At 38.2% G+C, this 27,635-nt stretch overlaps 1 protein-coding gene across 2 annotated transcripts in view; it reads right to left on the reverse strand.

Annotated features, from left to right (window-relative positions):
- DGKQ (diacylglycerol kinase theta) overlaps positions 1-27,635 on the reverse strand; it is a 92,922-nt gene that overhangs the window by 15,997 nt on the left and 49,290 nt on the right. Inside the window, exons 9-19 of one of the 2 annotated variants that reach the window (XM_063294853.1) lie at positions 26,959-27,182; positions 21,730-21,820; positions 20,441-20,495; positions 20,163-20,224; positions 19,153-19,303; positions 18,083-18,121; positions 17,559-17,674; positions 6,435-6,586; positions 3,721-3,869; positions 3,166-3,269; positions 1,759-1,859 (exon numbers count right to left, since the gene is read on the reverse strand). In XM_063294853.1, the coding sequence (XP_063150923.1) occupies positions 1,759-1,859; positions 3,166-3,269; positions 3,721-3,869; positions 6,435-6,586; positions 17,559-17,674; positions 18,083-18,121; positions 19,153-19,303; positions 20,163-20,224; positions 20,441-20,495; positions 21,730-21,820; positions 26,959-27,182 (1,244 nt within the window). Of the gene's footprint in view, positions 1-1,758; positions 1,860-3,165; positions 3,348-3,720; positions 3,870-6,434; positions 6,587-17,558; positions 17,675-18,082; positions 18,122-19,152; positions 19,304-20,162; positions 20,225-20,440; positions 20,496-21,729; positions 21,821-26,958; positions 27,183-27,635 lie in introns of both variants that reach the window. The other variant, XM_063294852.1, reaches the window with a different exon arrangement.

A 27,635-nucleotide genomic window follows, 5' to 3' on the forward strand; every position in this document is an offset into this window, starting at 1 on the left:
ATCAAATCAGATCTTACTAGATGGATGCTTCAAAGTTCAGAGTGACACAATAAATCTCTAAACTGCAGTGATCAGAGAGCAATACATTGGAAATGGAATTCAAAGTGAAAAGGAGGATAGCTTAACTTTGACATGTTTACTTGGGAGCTATGATGAATGTAAATATGCAGGGAACTGTTGAAAAAACAAGGCTCAAGTGTTTTTCTGGAGCTTAAATTAAGAGAATCAAGAATAACTCAGCCTTCTACTTCATATCTTTCAGAGGTACTAGAGTATTACTCCCTTCAACCCAGCCAGCATGATTATTTGGGTTGATGGGAACTGCAGTCTAATGCCTCTGGCAGGCACCTGTTGAGGGAAGCAGAGGTGGAGCTATCATTAATAATTGCTACCCAGTGTACTCCAACAACCTAAGAGACGGCTTTATACATGAACTTCACCAGATGGACAACACCGAAATCAGATTGACTACGTCCTTTGCAGCCAAAGGTGGCGGACATCTATACAGTCGGTAAAAACAAGACCTGGAGCTGACTGTAGTTCAGATCATGAACTTCTTATTGCACAATTTAGGATCTTTTTCCTATGGTACCCCATTTATGGAATTGCCTCCCCCTGCCCACGCGAGAGGCTCCACTGCTGCCCATATTAGCATCATTTTGGCACCCGGCAAAAAGGTTTCTATTTTCCCAGGACTTTTAATTGTATTTTAATTCTTAGTTTTCAAATGACCACTATGCTGCTGCCTAATTTATATGATGTTTTATTTTGTATTTTATTTGGTTTTATCATATATTTTGATTCAGCTTGTATTTTTTTAGTAAGTTTTATTGTAAACCACCCAGAGGCTTTGGCAATTGGGCAGTTTTTAAAATAATTGTTGTTGTTGTTGTTGTTGTTGTTATGGGCAAAAAGAAACAACTAAAATTATTAGGGTGCAAGAACAGCTCATGAGGGAAAATATTGCCACATTAGATACTTCTTAGCTTAGAGGGGAAGAAAATAGAGTACATAAAATCATGCATACTGTGGAAAACATCAGAGGGATGTTTTTCTCCTTCACTCCCAGTTTCAGAATTCAGAATCCAGAATGTAGGCAGATTCAAGGGTAATAAAAGAAGGGCATTTCATTCACAGTTCCTAATCTATAGAATTAATTGCAGTTAGATGCAATGACAGCAGCTAATTTACATTAATTCAAAATGAACTAGTAAAATTCATGGAGAATAGGGATATTAATTACTAATATTGCTGATGGTATTCTGAAGACAGCATGACTTGCATACTAGCTGAAGAGAACAACACTGGAAGATGACTATCAACCACATGCTCCACTACTTATGGATTTCCTAGATAAATCTGGGATACAGGACAGCCACCCGCCAGCATAAATAAGTCTTGAACATGGCTTAAATCAGGTGCAGAGATTCAATATACATCACTTGTCCTGCCACATAGTTCTTATCTGCACAAAATTTATGGAAAAAGTCACACAAAAATAGATCCCGCACCCATCTATTTGCAATATTGCAATCTAATGAGGATTAGGTCCTTCTTACTCCACAGAGCAACTCCAAACCCACATCTAGTCTCCAGCCATATCTAATGTCTTGAAGGAAAGTCAATTAATGCCACAGTTATTATTAGAGGGTTTTAAAAGTCAGCAATATTAATGAGGTGAAACATATGTATGTTTCTTCTCAGTGAGTATCAGTTACAGGGACAGAGGTTGTTCCTTTCCTCAAAAATTCCAAATACCTGCTATTGAATTTGTCTGGCTCTTCTTCCCTAGCATGATGGAAGCCTAGACTCAGCTCTGCATCGATTCCAAGGCCACAATAGTTATTCATCTGTACAATCTGGAAAAAAAGTAGAAATGAAGTTTTACAGCTTGATCTAGACTATTTCTAATTTCTAACAAATACACAAGAACATCTGCATTACAAATTCTTCCAACTTAAAAGAACTATAAAACAGATCTCATCAAGTTGGGTTCAACTCATAATTGAATGGACAAATGTTATCTTGTCATTTGTCTTTAGTAAGACAAATATCTATCTTGACCTGTCTTTAATAAGAACTCGTAGCATTTCCAAGGGCAATCCAGTAATACCCTTGATTCTCACCATCCAGTATGTCTTCTCCTTTTTCTATGTTGCCAAACATTTGTTTTGTTTTTAATTTATCATTTCCCTGCACAAAATATGTGAGTTTTGCTACAAAATAAAAGATAGTCAAGGCATTGGACTTGGGGGAAAAAGAATTGGACCCTTGCTTATAACCCTGATTCTTCTGAGTGATTTTGGACAAATCAGATTAACCTAATCTTCCTTGAGATTCTCTGAAGAAATATGACACATTTCTTATTAAATCCCAAACATTCTTGCTATAATGTATTTCAAGGGGCAACGTAAGAAAGCTGGTGATTTCATTTTATGGGGCAGATAATGTAAAAGTTTACTGTGCTTATCCTAGAATAGAAAAATGTGCTCAGCTGTTGCTTTATTGGTTGACAAAAAGGAATCAAAAATAAACTGCAATCCATTTTACAAGGGTTTAATAAAAATCCTAGCAATTTAGTAATTGCATTAACCTTAGTCAAACATATATCCTAATTACCAGTTATTATAACTTTGGAATTTTCTAATTAGGAAAAATACATAACAAAACACCTTCAGCATCATAACAAGTACATTTATAAGCCTTTAGAAACAAAATCACATTGTTCACAAGGAACAAGAGTACTGATTATATTTTTTTAACATAGACTATACTCTGTTGACACTGCATTGTCCTTAAGGTAGGAAGTTTCACCATGAGCTGCATATTCATCAGAAAAGAGGAACAGGGAGTGAAAAAGAGACTAATTATGGCAAGAAAAAGAGACAAGCAGAAGAGAAACTGAAGAGAAAATGGGGGAGAAGGCCATACCTCAGGGACAAGATGGCTGAGAGAGCAGAAATTCTATTCCAAAATCTGTTTAATAAATAGGAGGCATCTGAGAAAGACACTACAATACAACCAAACTGTCTTCTACTGCTTTAATCTTTAACTATTAGATCATTCAATATATTAATGGGTTTGGGATGTTCAGCTTCTTGTTTTTTTTAACTTTTGTTGTTGCTGTTATTGTTGTTTCAGGAAGGAAAAATTGAGGAGAAGTACCTTAGGAGGTTCCGGCTCTAATATACCATTTTCTGAGCTTTCCATTGCCTCTTGAGCATCTAAAAGGATGGTCCAGCGATCCATAAGCACATCATCAGCTTCATCTACAGATATCAGAATGGAGTACGGATCTTCGCCACTATAGCCAGCACCCCAGCGCAGGACCCTCCCCAAGTCATTACCTGATCAAAAAGGGCATGTTTTCATTAAAAAAAATCTACTAAAGAAAAGGTCCTTACTTTAAATTAACCTGCATTTCAGTACGCCTACTACTCCTTATTGATCTTTCCACCAAAATGACCAAAGTGGGCTGATGGGAGTTGTAGTTCTGTCACATCTACAGGGCCATTGATTCAAATGCATTTTTAATAATCACTTACAAAAGTAAAATGAGATGTTTGCTGAAGTTGCCTTTGGAAACAGCTTAATGACATCAGTTTGCTACAACAGTAACAGTAATGCTAATGTAATTGGCGGAAGGACAGAATCTATGAGCATGTGGGGATCTATGCCAATTGCTCTTTTTGTTCCTGAAATCCACAGTTTTAGCCTCACCTGTTCCTAAAGGTAGAATAGCCACAGATGGTTCAGAGCAGATGAGCTTGTGCCTGATCTCTTCTAGGGCACCAAGGACCCATCCTACCGTGCCATCACCACCGCATACCAGTATTCGGAAATATGGAACTTGAGAGAATGTATGAAATCTTCAATATAAATATATATATATATATATAAAAAAAAACAATAAGCACAATATTACTACAGGCATAATTGTGAATTCAAGCATGTATGCAGGTTTCTATAAGTCTATCCAGTAACTAAAATAGAAATAAGTTCATTTATCTTCCTTTCAACAGACTGAAGCCAGAATCCAAAGAACTGGACAAGTTCTACACAGTATAGGCAAGGAGAGTTTGGACTTCAGTTAGTCAACAGCAACCCTTCCTGCTTCAAAAGCAGTTTGTGATTTGGCACTTGTTTAACAGAAAGAATTGAAAAATCTCACTGCGCGCAACCCCCTGGGAGAAGCACAAAAGTAGCTTTTTGGATCTGGCCTGAGTGCTTTTGAGATACTGATAAGAGTATGAAGACAGCTCACAGAATGATGAAGTACCACCACTTCATTCTAGAAAGTCTGGTTGTGTTCAACATGTTCTTTTCTATGCCCTAACATACTAGGACCAAGTTCAGAAAACCATAAACAAAAATAAGTCCATAACATTCACTCTCGGCATGCTTGTCCCCAAAGCAAATTTTAGTAGATTAATATACTTCTTAACTCTTTTAGCCCAACTTTATATATCACTGGACAGCATTCAGCAAATGTTTCAGTTACGTAACTCATTTTCCTATTGACATTTTAGCTTGCCTAAAATTAGAGCAACAAAGGGATCCTGACATAAGGATCTTTCATCTCAAATCCGATTTTGCAAATTTTTTTCAATGCTGAAATATCCTGACAGACAATGGCAGTTAATTAGTTAGTTCTTTATTATGACTGCAGACCAGAATGCTGCAAGTTAACCAAGTAAACACTTAATTTTTTAAGTACAATAAAACACAAACATAAAATTGTAACTACAGTAGATCAATGAGATGATCAAGGTATGTCAAGTTTCACAAAGAGTATAACAAAATTTTGCCACATTCAAGGAAACATCATTGTGTTGGTCTTATAGGAGCAGCTATATATATATAAATTAAAGCAGATATGTTAGTGCTCATCAGAGTTTGGGAATGGTTATTTGATTTAAATATTTTGCCAGCTTGAAAAATGGGGCTTCACTACTCAGAAGCACATTCCTGGTAGGGCAGATTGGTCCATTTGACATTCAGAACTCTAGTGCATTGCATGAACACAGGAAGCATTCGATCATGGTACAGGCAGAAAATGAATGTTAGTATTTCACTCACTGGAGATAATATGGAATATAACTTGCTTAAATTTGCATACAATGCTGTCATCTGAAATTCTGTTTAGCTTTCTTCTACAAATCTGTTAACGGTTGAACAAAACAGAACTGTGCCTACTAACTTTTTACAGTATCACTTTCCAGCTATGTAATATGCATTCAAAATGAAAAGATGACAGAATTGCACGTGGCAACAAGAATCAAAGCAAAATATTTTGCTGGCAGTTTGAAAAAAACCCCATTGCCAATAGATAATGCAAAACTGAAAGAAGGAAAAAAAATACTCAAATTAATCTGAAGTTAATTCCGCGCTTCTACTTATGGAAAAAAAAAAACCTATAGAGCATGTGGGTATATTTCATACAGCTTAAGAAGAAAAAACTCACAATGCTTCATTTTCAAGAGTTAATAGTTTATCAAAATGTACATATGTAAGTAGGAAAAAAAAGTCATATAATGAACATTCAATCTATTTTCCAATAAAGGGCAAGTGCTTAGAGTTTCCAGCTTTCTCTCTTTTTCATTCTTTACATCACTGTCTTTGACAAATTAGCTTCTTTTCTTTTGAATAACCGCTGCCAAATCCCAATGTAAAAATAGAAATGGCATTTATTCAACTCACCCCTACAGTTTTAATTAGTGACTTTAAAGCCTATTGAAAAGAGTGCAAAGATTTATTATTTGACAGTAGGGTTAAACATCTCTTCCTTCTTTTATTGAGCCTTTTGGCATTAATATTGTCCAAGCTCAACCACATTACTATTCACACTGTGATGCTTCCTAATTACTTCACTAAAAGCTTTTGAAAGAAGTGGCTGGTTTCCAAAGTCTTTGTGGATAGTTAGCTGAAGGCTTCTGATCTGCATTTTGCAAACAGCAGCTTTGCACTCTAATCAAGTAACTTTCCAAAATAAACCAATGATAAGGCCTCAGAATCTTCTGGTCAAAGAAAGAATTAGGAAATCCCAACACAGCAGCTGCAAAGCCTTAGTTGTACTTCGGCAACACTATCTTCTCATCTATATTGAAATGATATAAGATCTCCTAGTTAACCGAGGTTACAGATTTTCAAATTCCTGAGCCAGTATGCAGGGCCCAATTTAACACAAAAAGTCAAGGAACAAAAGGAGTTGAGACGAGGAAATGCTATCCTCTAATTTCTTCTCCAAGGAGTTTGGGCAGACTAAAAATGTCACTTGGGTAATTTCCATCTGGCCACGGCTTGGGGCTTCAGCAGCTTTGCAAGGCCAAGAGCAGAAGAAGAGAAAGAAGGAGACAAAGAGCAAGGAAATAGTATCACTCGAAACAAGTAACATGTGAAATAGGGAAGATGTATTGAACAAAAAAATATGTTACCCAGGCAGCGGACCTCCATTTGTTAGTTCAAAGATCTGATGAGGATTCAACAGTTTTCGAAAACTGTACAGTAAATCCCGTCCTTTAAGACCTCCACTTTTGGGATTCACAAATACAAGCAAAGGACAGCAGTTCTGAGGAAGCTTATTTTGCTAAAAAAATGGAAGGAGAAGTGATTAAATAATACAGCATTTAGAACCTGTAAGATAAACATCCAAATTACACAATGATGCTTAAGAAAGAAAGAAAAAAGAAGAAGACGACCAAATGCTCCTAACAATCTTAGGGTACTCATTAAGAGCTTCTCTTTTGCATGGTTCTGGGGAGGTATTGGTCATGCACTTAAAAGGCACAAAGATGAACAACACTTTTGTGCAACATTTTCATTTTGATTATGAAAAGGGAAAGGAACTCCTACTCAAATAATTTCGCAAGTTATTTGTTCAGTGAACATAAACAACAATGACAAACATTACACATGGTAATTCTGCCACTTTTTAAACATATAACTGTATGTTAGTCTAAAATATATTCTGTGTTATATCATCTGTAAATCCTATTCTTATTTCCTACTGGCTTTAGCATTAAGAACCATTCAAACAGAAGTAAGAGCTATTCAACAATTTAACATGTTCAGCTCATTTAAGTGTTTAAACTGCTTCACAAGGATTTCCCCAGCTATATACTGCAATCTTACACCAAAAATAAGATACACACCATTACATGCAATCAACAAAGTATCCTGATCACACCACTGCTTATGACCCAGTGGGGTGGCAACACCTAACCAACCATGGCTAACCTTAAAAAGCCAGCCAGGATTGGATAAAGTTAGTAACTAGTCAGAAGAACACTGAATTCCCAAGGCTGTAGGCTAGATGGGGAAGTCAAATAAATATCTCAGAAAAAGGTAATGGCAAATGTCTTTCATACTGTTGCCAAGAAACTGTATGGTCATGTCTATGAAATTATCAGGAGTTGAGCCCCACTCAAAGGAAGTTTTGTTTTTCTTGCTTGTACCTAACTTCCAGTAAGGATGAGCATGACTGATTGATTGTCCCAGACCAATAACACACAAATACAAAACTTAAAAGTACATGGTATGCCAAGCCATGTACCAACTGACTTCTACAAGCCATAGCTACTGCTAAGAACTTGGCAACCTTAATGCACTGGCGCTGAGATAACATCAGTAAAATATCTAGAAGAGCAGGTGGCAGCCATGGCCAAAGAGGCCTTTGTGGACATCTATCTTGTGCACCAACTGTGTCCCTTCGTAGATTGGGAGGCTCTGTTCACAGTCACTCATGCCCTGGTCACCTCCAGTTTGGACTATGGCAATGTGCTGTACATGGGGCTACCTCTGAAAGTTACCCAGAAGCTGTCATTGGTCCAGAATGCAGCAACACAAGTAGTTATGGGCACAACTCAGTGCACTCATGTAACCCCACAATTTTGAGAGTTGTGTTGGCTTGTGGATGCAGTTCAAATTGCTGGTTATCACCTATAAAGCTGTTCACGGCACAGGGCCAGGTTTTTTGCAGGACGCTCATCTCCAATTGTCTCTGCTTACTCTATGAGATCTGGCAGAAACAATGACACCTGGTGGGACCTGGTGGTGTTTCCTCTGTCACAGCACCTGCTTTATGGAACATTATTCCCCCTGAGGGTCAAATGGTCCTGACCCTACTGGTCCTCCATAAAGCTCTGAAAATATGGCCTTTCCCCTGGGCACCGGGCCAGGGCGTGAGATGAACCCATCCAGAAAGAAAGCTTTCTGGATGGTCTATACAGTGGCTGGTCTTAATTATTCTGTTATGCTTTTGTTTTGTTATTTTATTATTCCCTTTTCAGATCTAGGTATTAGTTGTGTTTTCAGTTCTTTTGTTTTTCATGCTTATATCCAATTGTAAACCACCCAGAGTTGCTTTTGTGAGTTGGACATCCATATAAATCAAACAAACAACAAACAAATATATCTTGAATCATCTCTGCCACATTTCCTCCATAGTGAACAAACCTTATTTTGCAACCTGAATCAAAGGTAAGGCATTGATTGTTCTAGGCAGCTGCTTAAACACAGGAACATCCCCAAAGACTATTTTTTGTTGGCTTAGGGAAAATGGAAAACAGCCGTGATGAACAGTTTATTTTAGGGAGAATGAATGGATTAATATTGTCAACCCAGATCATTCTATTCCTCTTGCAGCTCTAATTACATCTGGCTGTAGTGGAGGTTTCTTTCTGACACCATGATTTATACTAAACACTGGTCGGAGCTTTCAAATGAAAAGATAAACTATGATGTAGAGTAGCTTCTATTTCTTAATTTCCTATCAATTCAATACTCCAGCCTTTAGGTGGAGGTACTTTCAGAGACAGAGAATCGGTGCTCATTATAGTTTATTCTACTTTAGCAGCCAATCACAAGAACAATTACTTATCTACAATGGAGTTGAGTTCTGTTCTCAAAGCACTCTCCAAGAATTCACTGATGGGTTTCCAACTTGTGCAAAATCCATTCAGAATCTGCTATAATGTATGGCATGTCTTGCTTGGAGTCTCATTCTTCCTGCATACCATGAATAACTAGCTATATCTCATGCTAAACTCCTTAACTCTCAAGACCAACATAGCAGAACCTGAGTGGAATACTGAAACCACCCAGCACCAAGCATGGAAGAAGGAAGGATGTATGAATATACAGATTACTACACTAAGAACTCCAGTTACAGGCAAGTAATCAGTTCTTCATTGTGTCTCTGTATTTCATAAAATGGGTGAGTAGCTAAGCTTATTGCCTGGAGGAGGGACCAGTTCTCATTAGGTGAGCAAAGAAAGGATTGCTATTCCAAAGGCTGCTTCCCTCTGAGAATGGAGGCCCAAATGATAATGCTGAATATGAGTGGAAGGTGGGCCCCAAGAAGTTGTCCAGCATCGTTTCGGTGGAGGAATTCCATGTAGAAAGGCAGCCCTTATAAAGTGATCCTGGATTCCAAGAGGGCATTCTTGGCAAGTTCATAAGGAAGCTTCCTGGTTGCAACTATCTATTTCGAAAAATGCTGAGAATCTTTGGATGGACCTTGGAAAGCCAAAAACACATGCTGGTCTCTTTGAAATAATGCTGTTCAATGCAAATGGAAAGGAAGTACTATTCACATCTTGAAGAAAAACAGCAATCTCACAGTGTTGAAGGACTGAGAAAAAAGTAAGTATTGTAATGGCATCACGGAAATAGACTTTGTAGAGAGCATTGTATGCTATGCTGTTGGCTGGCAAACCACGACAGCTGTGCAAGATGTTTATTTACATTGAACCTTCCTTGAACTTCCATAGTGGATAAGGTTGTAGCAAAAACTTTCCTCACAAGGCAACACGAGCTGTAACCTGAGCTGTGCCAGGAGGCTATCAGGGGGGTTACATGAGGTATGCATTGCTAGTTAGACCAATCAGCCTTCTGCTATGTGAATTACTGTTTTAGTGTACTTGCTTAGCTGGGGGAAAATAAAAGAGAGCTTACGGCTTGAATCGGGGCTCTCATCCCGAGGAAGTTGTGTCTGTGTATTCTTCCTACATTTTTCATGAGAGACCACAAGCTCTCATCCCGAGAAAACTTGCAGCCTGTGTATCCTTCATGAGAGACCACCACAGACTTCGTGAGGAAGGTGCTATCTAGGAGATGGACTATTTTATCCTTTAGAAAAATATGGAAAGGTGATTCCCCCAGTCAGAAGGACCATTAATACCATCTTCCATGAGAGAACATGAATGGAGGAAGAAACCATTAGTTCAAAAGGATTTGACATCAACATTGAGGAAATCTGTGAAAGATTCCAGGCAGGGATCAGTGACGATACTAGCAGGTAAAGGAAGTTCAAACCTTCATGAAACACTTAATCAGCGGGTTGGAGAAAGACACCTTCCAATGGAGGGTAAAGGGAAAAAATGGCTGCAAGATAAACCTTTATGGAGGAAAACACCAAGTCATCTTATTTCAAATGCAAATGGAATGCCAAAACATGATCTCACATTGAAGGGGTTGATTTGTTCCTTTTTTGCATACCCTGCAAAGGATCTCCATTGGGCTGCATAAATGGTTCATGTAGACAACCATTTCTGAGAAACTAGAAGAACCTCAACTACAATAGCCCTAAGAGAAGTTAGGATCGACTCCTTCAAGATATAAGGCACTCAGAATAAAGATCTAGGTTATGCACTTGTCCCCAATGGACAGACAGAAGATCAGGCCATTTGGGGAATAGGATGTAATCTCAACAAGCCAGCCACAAAATGAAGCAAACTGTGGCTGCTGAGGCCTCCATGGGATGAAAGGATGCAGCTGACTGAATTCTTGTGCATCTTTACCTTAGCATAAGAATTGGTGGAAGAAGTTTCAAATGGACCTATTCCATGAGAACCAGAAGATACCTCCTAGAGATTGAAGGTCTGTTTTGCCCCTATTGAAGAAACACAGGCATTGGTGTTTGTCTCCAGATACAATGATCATACTTGTATTTGCCCCAGTGGATTCAATGACAGCCAGTGGTGTAGCATAAGTAGTGAACTAGGCATGACAGAGCCAGTTGGCAAGGAAGTTGTTGACTCCTGCTATGTGGATAATGACAATAAAAAATAAATGTAGAATATATACCAATGACATATCTGCAATGTGAGATGTACTGGTAGCATGGCTTTAGGACTATCATGCTTACTGAGGTACCAGACTATGATGGTACTATCTGATACAGTCCAGATATTTTTGTCTTAAGAGATCCTCTAAGGTCTGAAGCATTTCCCAAGTTAATGTCAGCTTTTTGATATGATATAAGGTCTCTAATACAGGCAGTTTATATGCAAAGGGAATGCAGATGCATCCTGCCCTGAACGTGAACCCATCAGTGATAAAGACCTTTATCAGAAAAGCAGGTGCAACTTTCCATGAGATTATCCATAGCCAGTGGAGGGATTCCTGGATGTGGAAGGAGGTGAGAAGGTGGATCTATCTGTCATCTAATCCCAGGAGAACTGTATGTAGGCAAAAATACTTGCAAGAAATATATCCAGAGGTGAGCAAATGAAACAACAAAAGTGACAGTTGCCATGTGGCCAAGCAGCTAAGAACAATACAAGCCTTCACTCCCACACTGGAGGACTTCTTGCATGCAAGGGCCTGTAATGCACATTCTTGTGGCAGGTGGAGAAAGATGGCTGCCCTAGTAGTATCAACTATTGCTCCAAACCCTTAAAGAGTGGGATGGGATGGGATGGGATGGGATGGGATGGGATGGGATGGGATGGGGTGTTAATGCCCCATCCTCCTTAACTCTATAGAGATTTCTATGTGGGAAGAAGTTGACAGCATTGCAGTTAGTTTAGTTGGTGAGTCTCTAGCTGACTCCAAGATTGGAAGCATGAGAATGAGAACTGGAGAAATGATGGTGTCTTGCATCAGCTGGTCTCCCAGTCTGTAACAGACCTAAGCATCCAGTGGTGAAATATAGGAGTTCAGGAAGCTTTGGAGACATAACTGTCACCCTCTGACAGATCCAAGTGAACAGTACAAAAAGATGAATGTTGTGGAACCCTGGATCACAGCTGCTGGACGATTTGGGGGGCAAGAGAAAAATCCGAGGATATAGACCTCATCACTAACAACAGAGAAGAGGGTGATCTTTGAGTGAAAGGTAATGCAGGGCTCAAGACCAGGTGAGAAGGGTGTTTTTGTTTATTTGTTTAGTCGCTTCCGACTCTTCGTGACTTCATGGACCAGCCCACGCCACAGCTTCCTGTCGGTCGTCAACACCCCCAGCTCCCCCAGGGACGAGTCCATCACCTCTAGAATATCATCCATCCATCTTGCCCTTGGTCGGCCCCTCTTCCTTTTGCCTTCCACTCTCCCTAGCATCAGCATCTTCTCCAGGGTGTCCTGTCTTCTCATTATGTGGCCAAAGTATTTCAGTTTTGCCTTTAATATCATTCCCTCAAGTGAGCAGTCTGGCTTTTTCCTGGAGGATGGACTGGTTTGATCTTCTTGAAGTCCAAGGCACTCTCAGAATTTTCCTCCAACACCACAGTTCAAAAGCATCTATCTTCCTTCTCTCAGCCTTCCTTATGGTCCAGCTCTCGCAGCCATATGTTACTACAGGGAACACCATTGCTTTAACTATGCGGGCCTTTGTTGTCAGTGTGATGTCTCTGCTCTTCACTATTTTATCGAGAGTTGTCATTGCTCTTCTCCCAAGGATTAAGCGTCTTCTGATTTCCTGACTGCAGTCAGCATCTGCAGTAATCTTTGCACCTAGAAATACAAAGTCTTTCACTGCTTCTACATTTTCTCCCTCTATTTGCCAGATATCAATCAAGCTGGTTGCCATAATCTTGGTTTTTTTGAGGTTTGGCTGCAAGCCAGCTTTTGCACTTTCTTCTTTCACCTTCATCATAAGGCTCCTCAGTTCCTCTTCGCTTTCAGCCATCAAAGTGGTATCATCTGCATATCTGAGATTGTTAATGTTTCTTCCAGAGATTTTAACTCCAGCCTTGGATTCCTCAAGCCCAGCATGTCGCATGATGTGTTCTGCGTACAAGTTGAATAGGTAGGGTGAGAGTATACAGCCCTGCCGTACTCCTTTCCCAACCTTAAACCAGTCCGTTGTTCCATGGTCTGTTCTTACTGTTGCTACTTGGTCGTTATACAGATTCTTCAGGAGGCAGACAAGATGACTTGGTATCCCCATACCACTAAGAACTTGCCACAATTTGTTATGGTCCACACAGTCAAAGGCTTTAGAATAGTCAATAAAACAGAAATAGATGTTTTTCTGAAACTCCCTGGCTTTTTCCATTATCCAGCGGATATTGGCAATTTGGTCCCTAGTTCCTCTGCCTTTTCTAAACCCAACTTGTACAGCTGGCAATTCTCCTTCCATGAATTGCTGAAGTCTACCTTGCAGGATCTTGAGCATTACCTTACTGGCATGTGAAATGAGTGCCACTGTTGGATAGTTTGAACATTCTTTAGTGTTTCCCTTTTTTGGTACGGGGATATAAGTTGATTTTTTCCAATCTGATGGCCATTCTTGTGTTTTCCAAATTTGCTGGCATATAGCATGCATTACCTTGACAGCATCATCTTGCAAGATTTTGAACAGTTCAGCTGGGATGCCGTCGTCTCCTGCTGCCTTGTTATTAGCAATGCTTCTTAAGGCCCACTCAACCTCACTCTTCAGGATGTCTGGCTCTAGCTCACTGACCACACCATCAAAGCTATCCCCGATATTGTTATCCTTCCTAAGGACAATGTGTGCCACATCTTCCCTACCCTTCATCTCTCCTGCCATCTTCATGCAAAGAGTCAAGGGCAATTCAAGTCTTGCATCTGAATTGTTAGGCTCCAACAGCAAGGAGTAGGGAGGTCAAAAATACCATCTGTAGTAATACTGGCAATTTCTGCCCCGTTTTTGAGGAAGTGGACCAGAGGGGAATGGGTGACAAGGCTCCCCCCAGCACTGGAGACGCACTGGGCAGAGATTGGGGTTGCATTATACCAAACTTCAATGGTCTCCACAAAGTACTGAAGATGTTTCTGCAGAGGAAGATCAAGATCCACTTGCAGAACTTGCCAATTCTGTTACTTGTGCAACAGAGTTGGGGAGATTTGGAGGGTGGGTCAGGCCATCTAATCCTTCTCCATCACACAACAGCAAAGCCCCTCACCCGCACACTCTTATATAGGATTATGAACCCTCCCTGACAGCCATGTTGGAATTTAATTTACACAGACATCTACAAGTATTTGTGAGCATGCCCCCTTGTTAACAAATTGGCAGCAACCCCTGCCTTTATTCTTATTTTATTTTTGTACTACATACAATTGGCAAAGGACTAGAAGATCCCACAACCTACAGTATTCAATAAGAAATAGTACTAATCTGATTTGTACTTTTCTTAAATGAAAATGTACTAGAATAACTCTCTTTTTATTGTGGAATACTTGGCGAGGCTACTCTTTTATCTGTTTCGTTCCATGTCTTACAGTAGAAAACTGTGGCCAATTTCAAACAATTACAGTATGGCTGTGTAAATCTGGTTTCATAAAGACAATAAACCTGCATTGTTTCCTTCTCCCCTCCTCTGGCAAAGCTGGAAGAAGATTGGAAGTTTCCACTTCTATTTTAGATTAACCACAAGTTCCCACACAGTTTGTGGTTAAACGTAATTATGGTTACTTGAAACAAAACAGCTCCACAGTCCATGGTGCTGACTTTTTTCTACTACCATAGTTCAGATCAATCACAGCTTTTTTTTTTCCATATCTGGATGACACAACAAGCTCTCATTAATCTAAAGTGGAACCAAACATTTCCGAACTTCTTGCAACTGATCTAGAGAAAAAAGGGGACAGTGCACAAACCCCAGGCCCACTGTAGTTGGTTTCTGTGACTTTAAACTATTAATCAGATTGGATCTGAACCAGCTCATATGAATGCTCATCTTGCTTCTTCTTTACATAAAATGTATATAGAAATAAACAAGTGCAGTGTAAGAAATTCCTCACTCTATTTAATTCTGCATCTCTCTCTTCCTTTGTCTCAAACTTCTAAGGAAAATGAATCACCGAGGAGAGCAATATGTAGAGAGAAGATATAAATAGCCAAAGGGACTCCTTTGCAATGTATGGCTGCAATTTTCTCCAACTTTTTTCTGCCTGGGAAAGTCAGGGTGCTCTCCTAGGAAAAGCATTATGCACCAAGTGTTTATTTGGGAAGAAATAAACCTCTGCCCACCTCTTTTAATTTGGAAGTCAAAACAAACTTTCCGAAATCTGAATAATATGTGCAGGAAACCTTGCAAAACAAGGCTTAACTAACTATTTTTTGCACGTTCTCACTGAATAGTTTCAGTTACAGTGGGGATTTTTCAAAGCCTTCACTATAAGTCATTGATCTTTGCAACTGTACCTGTTGTTTAACGTGCAATTCTCAAAGCTCTTATTCAAGCTCTTATTCTAGAATTCAAGTTCCCTTGCAAATCATAAGAAACAAAGGATTCACTTGGACTCCATAAACAAGCAGTAGCAGTAGCAGTAGCTATAGTAGGTTAGGAGTTATTGCTGCTGTATGTAATCTCACAATGCTTGGGAGTCTCAGCGTGTACACACCATACAAACCAAGGAGTGGATGGAGAGAAATTCAGCCAGATAAGAATCCATGTGATTGGTCTAACTCATGTAAGAAACATTAAAGCATTCCTAAATGTCATAGGATACACATTCCAGGAAATGTGATCTCATAAGAAAATGTGACCCCCATTCATTTTTACATTTTCAAGAGATTTAAGCTTGCTGGAGAGCTCAGAAATTCTGCTTGAACTTGCATGACAGATTTCAGTACCAACTATATGCAACAATATACAGAGTCATTTGCAAATGTAAATTAACCCACTGTTATACTCTCCAGACAAAGCTAGTGTTTTTATTTAAACCACACTGGAACTGTCCTTCAAGCTTGTAAATGGCAAAGCTGTTTTTCTTTTAGGTAGAACCAAAATAGCTCATTATTTTAAATGCCCAAATCAAACACAAGTGTTCTTTGTTTATAACCACACACTCCCTGGTTGACAGTAAACTCTTCCATGCCACTATTAGTTAATTGTTCGCATTCTCTGTGTGATTAGAGTGAAATAGCAAAGTAGGCTGAATTTAATGTATAAAAATGAGAACACTTCCATTTAACTAAGAAAACTTTACTTTGATTATTAGAGTATATTTGTATCTCCTCTATGCCAGAGAGCGCATATTTAATTAATGCCATTTATACTGGGCAAATGTTTTAATATTCATTATTTAAAGGATGTCAGTCCAGTTGCACTTTAAGGAACAACTCAATTATGTAAAATATTCAGTCAGCAATATGCAATATGTTATTTCCTTTATACTAACTAAGTGATATACTACTCTTATGCTAAGTAAATAATTTATTTTGCAATTATGGCAGGGTCTCCAATCCTGTTCAACATCTACATAAAGCTAATAGAAGAGGTCATCCACCAGTAAAGTATCTTACTTATTTCATTTATTTATTTCATTTATATAGCCTCCCAGCTCAAACCAGTGACTCTGGGTGGTTATCATCAATAACCATCTCCATTCTGGACTAAATGGGGGATATGGTGGAAGTTTTAAGCCAGTACCTGGGGCTGTCAGGATCTGGATAGAGAATAAAAGAGACAAATGGGATGGCAGTTCATTAAGAAGTCTCCTGATTTTGGATTAGTACCACCTTTGACTCTCAACAGGCAACATTCTCCTGTTGAGAGCAGGTCTGATCCTGGGGTTCCTTCTGGAGTCATGGTTCCTGCTGGAAGAACAAGTGGAAGCCATGGTCAGGAGGGCCTTTGTCCAGTTGTTGCCTTGCCTAGAGCTGAAGAACATCTCTCATGCTGTAGGCATTTCACTCCTGGGTTAGTGTAATTCCTTTTATATATGGTTACCATTGAAGATGACTCAGAAAGTTCAGTTAGTGTAAAATGTATCACCCCATATTGTTATGGGGCAATCTCATTCTTGCTACTTAATTATCGGGCTACATTGGTTGTCAGTATATTTCCAAATGCAATTCAAGGTGCAGATCACTACTTAAAAAGCTCTACATGACTCAGGTCTTGGGTATACATGAGATCACTTTTCCCTGAAAGCTTCTGCCTAACCATTATGATCAAATAGAGAAGGTCTGCTGAAGGTCCTCATCTACTGTGAAGTGTGATTAGTGGGGTCATGGAAATGGACATTCTTTATGGGAGCTCCCCACTTTTAAAACAGTTTCCCCCCTGAAGTACAGGTAGCCCACTCTATGGCTTTCCAAAGGCTTGCAAAAACCTGACTGTTTCAGAAGGCCTTCAGAGATTCACTTCTATTGGTGCCAAATTATGTTTTACAGAAATTCTGTAACATTTATATAAAATTTAACGTACTGAGAGCCTTTAGATTGAAGCAATATATGTATCTTATAAATAAAACAAAATTAAATAAAAATAAACATTGGAAAAATATGTTAAATAAATATGAATTGTGTAATTAGGTCATATATTAATGTCATATATTACTATTAGACAGCCAATGGATCTTACCAGAACTTCAGGGAGAATAACTGCAGTTAATGCCTTGTCATTGACAGAAGTGTCTTTAGCTAACATATACAGTCTTTCAGCTTCAGAGAAACAAGCAATTTCTAGTACAACAGCACCTATAATAAATGAATTGAAGAATATGTTTAATATGACATGCTCCCATTTCTTATGTATAATACTATGAGTTACCATATTTGTCCCGACACCAAGGATTAGTATGCCATTCAGCTCACTCACTCAGATCTACAAATTAACTGAACATTAGGATCTCTGGGGACTGGGTTTATTTCTGGAAAACAACTTAAAATACCTCTTTTTATGGTACAGTCTAGATTTTATTTGAAAAGTGGAATGCACTCTATTTCAGGAGATGAAATATCAATACACATAATAGCACAGTTAGAAAAAAGTTCGTGCTTCTACATGCAAAGAAGAGCTGCCACATGCACCATACATGGAGCAGAGGGACACTGAACATCCAATAGTTCAGTTGCCAAACTTGAATTAAAACATTATATTCTTACCTTGAGATGAATATACGTGACTCACAGAAACTAAATTTGCTGAAATAATTGGAAAAAAAAATTATTGTCCAAGTATACCTCTTAAAAGCATTGTTTTTTTTTAAAATGAAGGAAAGGGTACAGCTAGTAAGTTAACACAATCTCATTTTATACATATTTTAAAAGACCAGTTTTGTTTATTTGAAGATGAGTGAAATTTAAACACAAAATTGCTTGTGGGTTTTAAGCTAATGCTTCAGGACAGTAAATAGGATCAACTGGTTCACGGTAGAACAAAACTAATTCAAATACTGCTGATGGAATATGTTAGTTAAATAAACACAAATCACATGTAAGCTAACTATTAATCTTAATTTAATTTGCCGTAAGCAAGGACTGGATGGGTAACATTCCACAGGACCATAGGCACAACTTCATTTGTGCAACTGAGCTTTTGAGGACCCAACAGATAGGCATATACACAACCCACATTCATTCTCGGAAATCTGATGATGGAGAAAGGGGGACAGAATGATTGCATAACACAGAAGGTCGATGTTTAACAATAAACCCAATATATTATCACACAGCAGTGAACCCAACTCACAGATTTCCACTTCCCCTTCATTGTCTAAAATAGCCAAGCCCAGCTTAGTTAATTTTATAAAGAAACCAGTCTTCATACCTACTCTTCTTAACGGGATATTATTTTAACACAACTTCAGTATTCTTTATTATTTTCTGTCATTTTCTCCCAAAACTAAAAATGACTTATAAATGTAATGCACTTAACTCCAATAATATTTTCATGTAAAAACATATACATGAAAAGGGAAAGTCAGTGGCTATCATTCAATCCAAGGAGAAATGAAAGAGTAGAACAATTCATTAACAGTAAGAATAAGTGTCAAGCACATAGAGGTGACTGCCTCTGATTAAATAGGGACTTCAGTTATAACATTTTCTACAAGTTGCAGCATGTTTTGAAAATACATGAAAAGAGACCATATCTGAACACATTTCAAAATATAAAAGGACTTTCAATTTTGTGTAGATTAAAAAGGAAATGGGGGACTGGGTATCTGACGTACTTTTGATGGCTAATTCATCTTTGAGGATTTTTGTGTATTCCTCTGGAGGAAGATGAAGTGGTAGACCACCAACAAACAGATGGACACACACAGTTGATATATTGTTTTCTACAATGTAAAATCTTGTTTGGTTCATCTGACGTAATGATGTCTGTGTAAGGAAAAATTAAAATTCATCACCTTAAAATACATTTCATACAGAGAAAAGGTCAAGACTTCTATAACCATGAAGTCTTGCCATCAGTACCAAAATACAATTCCCAAACCATGAAGCCTGCCTACTATAAGGATCATTCTCCAGCAGAGAATTTTCCTTTTGTGTGGATTTGCTTGTCCATTCTCAGTCTGTGCTACATGTTAGTAAAAGTTTGAAAAGTACAAGCAGTTAGAATGCCATTAGTATGAATAGGCTCCCAAATAATTTTAGACTAGTATCATAGAATTTTAAATTCTATGCCAAGAATACACAGTGGAAGAACATAGGCAAGCTATTTTGCACAGCTGCATGTGGCCACAAGAGTTGTTGCAACAATAAGCCAGAAATGCAGTTTACAAGCAACTTGCAACCAGCACGACTTGTTTGATGTCATCAACCAGAGAAAAAGCCCACCAGAAGCAAGAGCTTAGTGTTACTTCTGAACAAGGACTTTTGCCTCCTTCCTCAGATTAACCAGGATTTGGAGCTACCATATGTTTTCATTTTCTAATTACTGGCTCTTTAAAGGAAGGACAAACCCAGAGTTCCAGCTTTGATGAAATACTAAATTTTTTTTCTTCTGGAGTTTCTGATTGGTTAAGCAATAGCACAGCACCTCACTAGAAAAGCCAAGTTCATAAATTATAAAATAGGAATATCAGCAACTCTGGCATCTTTTTCATGTGAATCCAGCCATTCTGCCTAAATGTCTTTGTATCATGATTTTTTAAAAATACTGATAAGATGGGAGCTTGAACATTTAGTGAAGAATTCAAGAATATAAAAAAATACATTGTATGATTTCCTTGTTTACCTTTCGGATTTCTTGCAATCTGCTGATAATTGATTCATGATCATCCAGCACCATTCGCTGAACTAAGGAGAAAAAAAACAATTCTTCATTGATTCCTTTTTCATTGAAAGCTCTCATGCAACTAATTGACAAAGTCAGAATGATCAGTCTGGAAATTTCTTAGGAATAAGTGAACTTGCAAAAAAAAAAAAAGGAAAATCAGACATCCAGGTCTTAAAACTGAAGTGGAATTGTATTTACATAGTTCAGTGGAACAATAAATATGACCAGTGTCTCACCTTGTTTAGAGCCCATCAGGACCTCCACCAATTTGAAGCTTTGGAAGCAATCCAACTGCCAAAAGACAGACACATTAAAATAAATGTCTAGCAAGCTGTAGGATTTTAAACTGAAAAGCTTTCATGATTAAGAAAGAAAATAAAAATGTATTTATAAACAGAAATAAGACCAAAGCTGTCCTCCCCTTAGTATTACAGCCTTCTTACTACCTGAAAACATGGAAAATTCTGCGTTGCAGTTTGAAAAACAACTCCAAGTTGTGGAGCTTTATTAGACATTGAAACACAAATTTCCATGAATGCTGTATAACTGCCAAAATATTAAATGTTAACTTACTGTATAGAAGGAGTGGGGCTCAGCCACCAATGATCTAAGCTAGAGAAGTGGGGTGTGTCTTGCATAAAACGTCCCTCTGGCTTTAACGAAATAGGTTTAGTACGTCACTAGCATTATCACTTGTGGCTAACTAACAAGGGATTATGAATTCAGGCAAGATGAAGTGCTCAAAAAAGAAACCAGAAAAGCCACCGAGAGAGAGAAGAGATCGAGCATTACTCTCATCCAGGCTCAGTCTTAAACTTTGATTGGTTAAACTAAGTTGAGTCCTCAGAGTAGAACATGATCCAGCCCATTAAAGAAAAATGTGGGGATTGCCTGCTTTTCAGGAGAAGGCCAAACTCTCTCAGATGCACCATACACTGGAGAAAGGAGTGTGGATGACACTTAGTATTTATAAAAACACCGCCAAAACTGGATCCTCATGGATCTCACCCTGATTTTTCATGCCCCATGTCATGTAGGAAAAATTTAATCCAAATTCTTCTGGATCTTATGCAGAAGAAGACCCTGTAACCTTCACCCCCTCCCAGAAGAAAAAGCTGAAAAAGTGTCCATTTCAGTCCTGTCAGATCTTATGAATATACAGACCTAAGCCCTTCCATTTGCTTTTTGGGGAGTCATAGGAATGTATAAAATATAAAGGAAAAGCAATCATCCTAACCTTCCCTATTTTGCCTCCCTTTCCCATCATTCTTCTATCAAGTAAGGTCAACATAGCAGCTAGACAGAAAAAGTGCTATTCAAATACCTAGTTCCTCAGGTCTTTGCCAGGATGTGGAAAAACAGAAGAACAAATATATGAAAACTCTAATGGACTGGCAATGGAATTCCCTAGCAATTTTTGTATACCTTTTGTTTGGAGCCACAGAAGGATTATGAATTGAGTAAGTCAATTAAATGTAAATCATCAAACTACAGAAAAACCACCTAGACTTATGTTACTGCCTACCTGGTATCCAAGTAGTGGGAGAACTTCTTTAATCACCATTTCCGTGGTGCTTCCCTTATTTATGCGTATTGAGACACAGGCCACTCCAACTCTGAGGAGGTGGATAAAAGTTTATATACAAGATAGGAGAATCAAAGAAACAAAAATAATATTTTTATATTCTCTACAACAGAACTATTTGTCAAGCTGTGAGATACTGACCCTGCAGCTTATCAAATAAGCTACTAAAGCTCAACGTATATGCAACATATGCACCTTATGTGAATGTATCATTGGAGAATTTCTGTATGAATTTATTATCGTTATTTATTTGAACATATTATTTATTAATTTTATTGTGGCACCCACTGAAGCCTCTGTCTTGATAAATGTGCTAATCACCAAGAACCCTCAAAACCCGTTTTGCTCTTAAACTGTAGTATTATGATCCCTTTCATTTTCTTTGCAGCTGGTTAAGATCTGATTCTTAATTCACAGATTACTACCATCTATAATTAGTGCCTGAGATTATATAGCTGCTCATCACGCAATCACGATTCTGGGTGGCAAACATAGAAGTAAAAACCAACAAAACAAAAATAATGAATAATAACAATAAACAATGACACAGTAACAGCTATTTAGAGCAAGGTTAAACTTTAGTTACATCCCTTTAAAAAAACTCTTCAAATGCATATTAATCACTGCCAGGTAATGTATGAAAAGGAAAGAAGAATATGTTTTTAAAACTAAAAGTATTTCAGGGGTTAAAAACTAGTGACTAAATGAATATAGCATGGCAAGATATGACACTATGCATTTCATTTAAAACAAAGGAAGCTGTTATATACTGTATCTCTACAGATGTTGCTGGAACAATAATGCACACTGGCTAAGCAATTAAGAAATTAAAGATTACAAAATGCGGCAGAGCAAAGGTATAATAATATTATTGTTTTGATTATAATGATGATTGCTGTTGCTTAGGATTTCACTATCGTCCAGCTATGGCATGGATAGACATGGCTTTGGGTTTTTTCCTTGTTCACCAATTGTCCACTGACAGTCTCCTTTGTAACATGCAATGCTAAGTGTTGTTTTTGCCATACAAGCATAAGCAAGTGTTGGCTAAATTTAAAAACGTTGGGAACTGCAATTGTTTTTTTGCAGGAGGCTCATATTCTCCTTAAAGACAATTAGCTTTTACAGGGGAGGGAGGTTTATGTAAATGGTAAAATATGCCAGGGCTGTTCTTTTATCTAGCAGATCTTCTAAGTAAATCACTGAAGAAGAAATATCAGGTGCAAAAGGCCATTTTTCATATTTATTGTCAGATTGGGTAATCAATGTCAAAGAATCCTGAATTTATAACAATCCAACTACATATTCTCCAAAACAAATACCTAATTGTTTTCAGTATCTGACTCCTAAATCAACCATACAACAGTTGGAAGTGATCTGGATCCCTTTTTAAATCAGAATAGTCCACCCCTCAAATTATATCCTGAGATTCATAATATCTTGCAAGATTACATGCTTCAATTCAATTACCGGATATTTGGCATTCTATTAATAATTCCCAACAGGAATTGTGCTTCCTTTCTCTTCTAGACACAGAAATTGTCTAGATTGTTTTCTGATGCCTCCTCCTTTGATATCTGAAGTTAAAGCATATGGCATGGATGCCACAACAATTTCTGATTACAGACCTATGTAACTTAGTGCTTTATTTGATTAAAAAATAAATGCACCTATTAAGAATATATTTTGCAAAAAAAAAAGAAATATTTTATTAAGGAGATTTAAATCCTTAAAGGAGACAATTAAATATTGATCAACTTTTTATGCATGCCATCCATCTACAAACTTTATGCTTCCAAAACAGAATTTTGTTACCACTGAATTGGGCAACAATATTGGGAACTAGGAGAGAAGTCTCACTGGGAGAAAAGTCTCACATGTTATTGACTTTCAAACTGCAACAAATTAAAAACAGTAACATTGTAATTTGTATCTATTTGAGATACAAACACAGAAGAATAAACAGATACCAGACTTATTAATTAACTGTTTTTTTAAAATTTTATTCTAAATTAAATAGATCTAATCCTGTGTCAACAGAAAATAAGACAATTTTTTTTCACAGAAAGGGAGATCATATTTATGGATTATCATCCCATTTATCATATTACTTGAACATCCTACTCAGGTAACTCCATGAAAGATTTATTTGAATAATGTGAAATTAGTTTCCAATTAGCTTAAAATAAGGACAGCAGGACAATATATGCTTCATATATACTGGACAGCTCAGAGAATATCTAATCAGTGGATTCATTATAATCATCTTGCTGTTGGAGACACAACTGAGGAGTTGGAATACTCATTTCTATGTTATGGACTTTGCCCAAAATATGTACTTTGCCATATTTGAGAGTGAAATCAACAGGATATGATTGATATTATTCTGCATCAATGGCTAGGGGTTAAAGTGTCAGCCCTTTGAGATAGTCCAGGTCAGGGAATAGACTCCATAGTATGACTAGAACTATACTTAACTGAGATATGCTATTGTAAGCCTGATGGTGACTTCCCTTGAAAGTCTGATGGTGACTTCCCTTCTCTCCCTCTCATACCCCAGGGAGATAGGGTGTAGCCAGTCTGAGCTGCTTTTTTTTATGCTTTCCTCATTTCCCAGGGCTTAAAGTATGTTTTTGACTTTTTAATTGTCATTGTATAGTTTCTCCAAGGTCTTCTCTGTGGCTGTCTACATAAAAAAGTATTTGGTTATACCCCTAATATTTTGAATTGATCATGACATCAAGGACTGTGGAATTTGGGGGCATGGAGGTTGGCTAAAAGAATCAGCACACAACATTGGAAGGAGAAATCTATATAGGTAGTCCTCATTTAACAATCCTAATGGGGACTGGCAACTCTGCCACTAAGCGAAACAGAAATCGCTTGCTTTTTTCTCCCCTCCACAACACCTTGCAGAGCGGAGAGATTGGAGAGGAAGGGATTTCAAGAGAGAACTGTAAGCTGTTCGCGTAGCACACCCACGGCTCCCAGACCCAGACTGCCAGTGCAATTGCATTGCTTTCGATGTGTACAAGAAACAGCTTACTCTCTTGCAATCCCTTCCTCTCCAATCTCTCTGCTCGGGGGGGGGGAGAAAAAACCACAGGTCAAACATAGGTCAATGCATACTGACTGTATTGGCCATCATGTGACTGAGGGATGCAGCAAAGGTGGTAAATTGTCATAAAGTGGCCATAAAGTTTTTTTTCCCCAGCACTGTTGTAACTTCGAATGGTCACTGAATGAGTGGTCAGTAAGCTAGAATTACCCGTATCTGATCTAAAGAATGGATTGTTGCTATGTACAATTTGTCAACATTTTAATTAGTTTTGGGTGTTTTTAAAGAACATATTTAAGCAGTGTGTTCACATTGGGGGGGTTATTCTGTTTATAATATAATTTCCCAGCCCTTGTTTTCTTTCCCTTTTACTTTTTTATTGTTATGATTATAATTTTTGTAATTTCTTTATATTGTTTATAAAAATTCCATTCTCACTCCTATGAGTGGTATGTGTCTTCCTCAACCTCGGGTTCTCTACTTAATCTTAGCTGTTCCTAGCACTGCACTCTTCTGGACAGAGAGTTCTGATGTTGTTCCTGGGATCTGTTGGAGCCACTCTTCCAGCCTGGGGGTCACAGCCGTGAGTGCTCCTACCACCACTGGGACCACTTTGGCCTTTACTTTCCACATCCTCTCTAATTCTTCCTTCAGGCCCTGGTACTTCTCCAGCTTCTCGTACTCCTTCTTCCTGATGTTGCTGTCACTTGGCACCATTACATCTATCACCACCGCTGTCTTCTGGTCCTTGTCTACTACCACAATGTCTGGTTGATTGGCCAGTACCTGCCTGTCTGTCTGGATCTGGAAGTCCCACAGGATCTTAGCCCTGTCATTCTCCACAAACTTCTGTGGAATCTCCCATCTGGACTTGGGAGGGTCCAGCCCATACATTGTACAGATGTTCCTGTACACAATGCCAGCTACTTGGTTGTGCCATTCAGTATATGCTGTTCCTGCCTGCATCTTACAACCTGCCACATTTTCTCCTATTAATTTATTTCATATACGAATGAAAACTAAATAGTCAGTTGGAGTTGAGTGGTATCAATTTCAAACAAACAAATATGATTTTTCTGACATTTCAGGGTCCTTCAGCTTTATCACCAAACTCTTACGATTCAAACTAGAGAGATTTATTCAAAGGATTGGGCAAAGGGGTTTTTAGTTGAAATTCCAAAAACTGAGTCAGCAGTGTAATAGTTGTACCTTTACTGAATGTGACTCTGAAACAAAGCCACGTTTTTTTCAATCCCACCAAAGTGGGTCTACAGATTTATCTCAATTGTGTTATTAATTATTCATAATGCATAGTTAAACTAACTCGTAATTCCTTGTTTATTTATGTATAAAGGAAAGCAAGGTTGACATGATGAAATAAATAACCTCATTTCTTTGATAACATGCTATAGTAGCTAGCAGCTCCTATCTGGCTTTATTAGTACTTGGATAGGAGGCCAACAGGAAATGTTGCTAAACAAACAACATGAATATGCTAATGTAGTCCCTGAGTGTTGAGCTCCAAGCAAGAGAGACTTCAACTTTATCCTTCATACAAGGGGGATCTATGAATTGGGAGAGGTTCTCTTGCATTCCCTGATAAGAATAGAAGCTGCTGTTGAAAGCAGAAGACTATACAGGAGCCAGATATGACTACAGGCATTTGTTGCCGCAAGGTGTGGATGCCTCTGAAGATTATCCTGAAGATTAGCAGCTGCTTTGGAAGAGCTGTTTGCTCAAAGAATTTAATCCATGTTATGCCTGGGCAGGGCTTCTTTCTCTCTCTTTTCCTCTTCCCTATCTAGTTCTTTCTTCCCCTCACCTCGTTCCCATTTAATTTCGTTCTTTTCTTTCTTCTTCCTTCTTTTCCCAGTGCAGCTACTCTTCCAGAACTGGTTTCAGATGGATTTAGCAACCCAAGGTTGACATGGTAGGGAAGATGGGCACTGCACATGCTACCAGTCTGCTTATTATTTCTTTTCTGTTTTATTTTTGTAATTTTTTATTTTTATTTTCTGTATTTATTTTTTGGGGTGGGCCATCCCTTTGGGTAAATAAATATGCAATATGAGTCTTCCTATTTGGAATTGACTGAGAAAAAGATGACTCACTTCAGCCAGCCAGGATAAATCTTTATGACTTCATTCTCTTTAGGTTTAGCTCTGATAACCCAAGCCTCAGGAACTGCTTCTCGGAATACAGACCCAGGCTGCGCCTCTTCAGTGGTATCGTTCCTATTAATGATGTCATCACAAAACAAGGCCTGCTGAGTGAATGTCTGAAGTTCGTAATCTTGTTGATCATCACTGATGTAGTATGCCCTCAGTGCAGCCTCCTACAACAGTAAATCCTTGTTTTTTTAAAAAATCAAAAGAATATGCCTGAATGGAATAGTGATACAGCCCTCACTTACGTCACATTTATTTTTTTTCCAACTAATAAAATATTATTTATTAAGAGTTCCAATCAGCAGTTACATTTCCCCCAAGGAGTTTTGTGATAGGAGTAAAAAATGGCAAATCAGAAACTCTAATCACTCCTCAATATTGGCAAGTTTTATCATAATATATTATCATGTACCACTTAGCAGCAATGTAGTCCACCCAAGGTTGTTCTTGAAAATGCTAAGAGGGGTCAGACCTGGTTAGCCCTGGGATGGGAGACTACTGGGTCATTCCAGGGTTCCAGAATAGATTGAGAAATTAAAGAGACATTCCGGAAGAAGATAAGAGCAATTTGTTTTCCTAAATTTGCTAAGAAATCAACATGGACATGACCAGTCACCAAC

This window comes from Candoia aspera, chromosome 2, assembly GCF_035149785.1.
Source record: "Candoia aspera isolate rCanAsp1 chromosome 2, rCanAsp1.hap2, whole genome shotgun sequence".
NCBI classification, from domain to species: Eukaryota; Metazoa; Chordata; class Lepidosauria; order Squamata; family Boidae; genus Candoia; species Candoia aspera.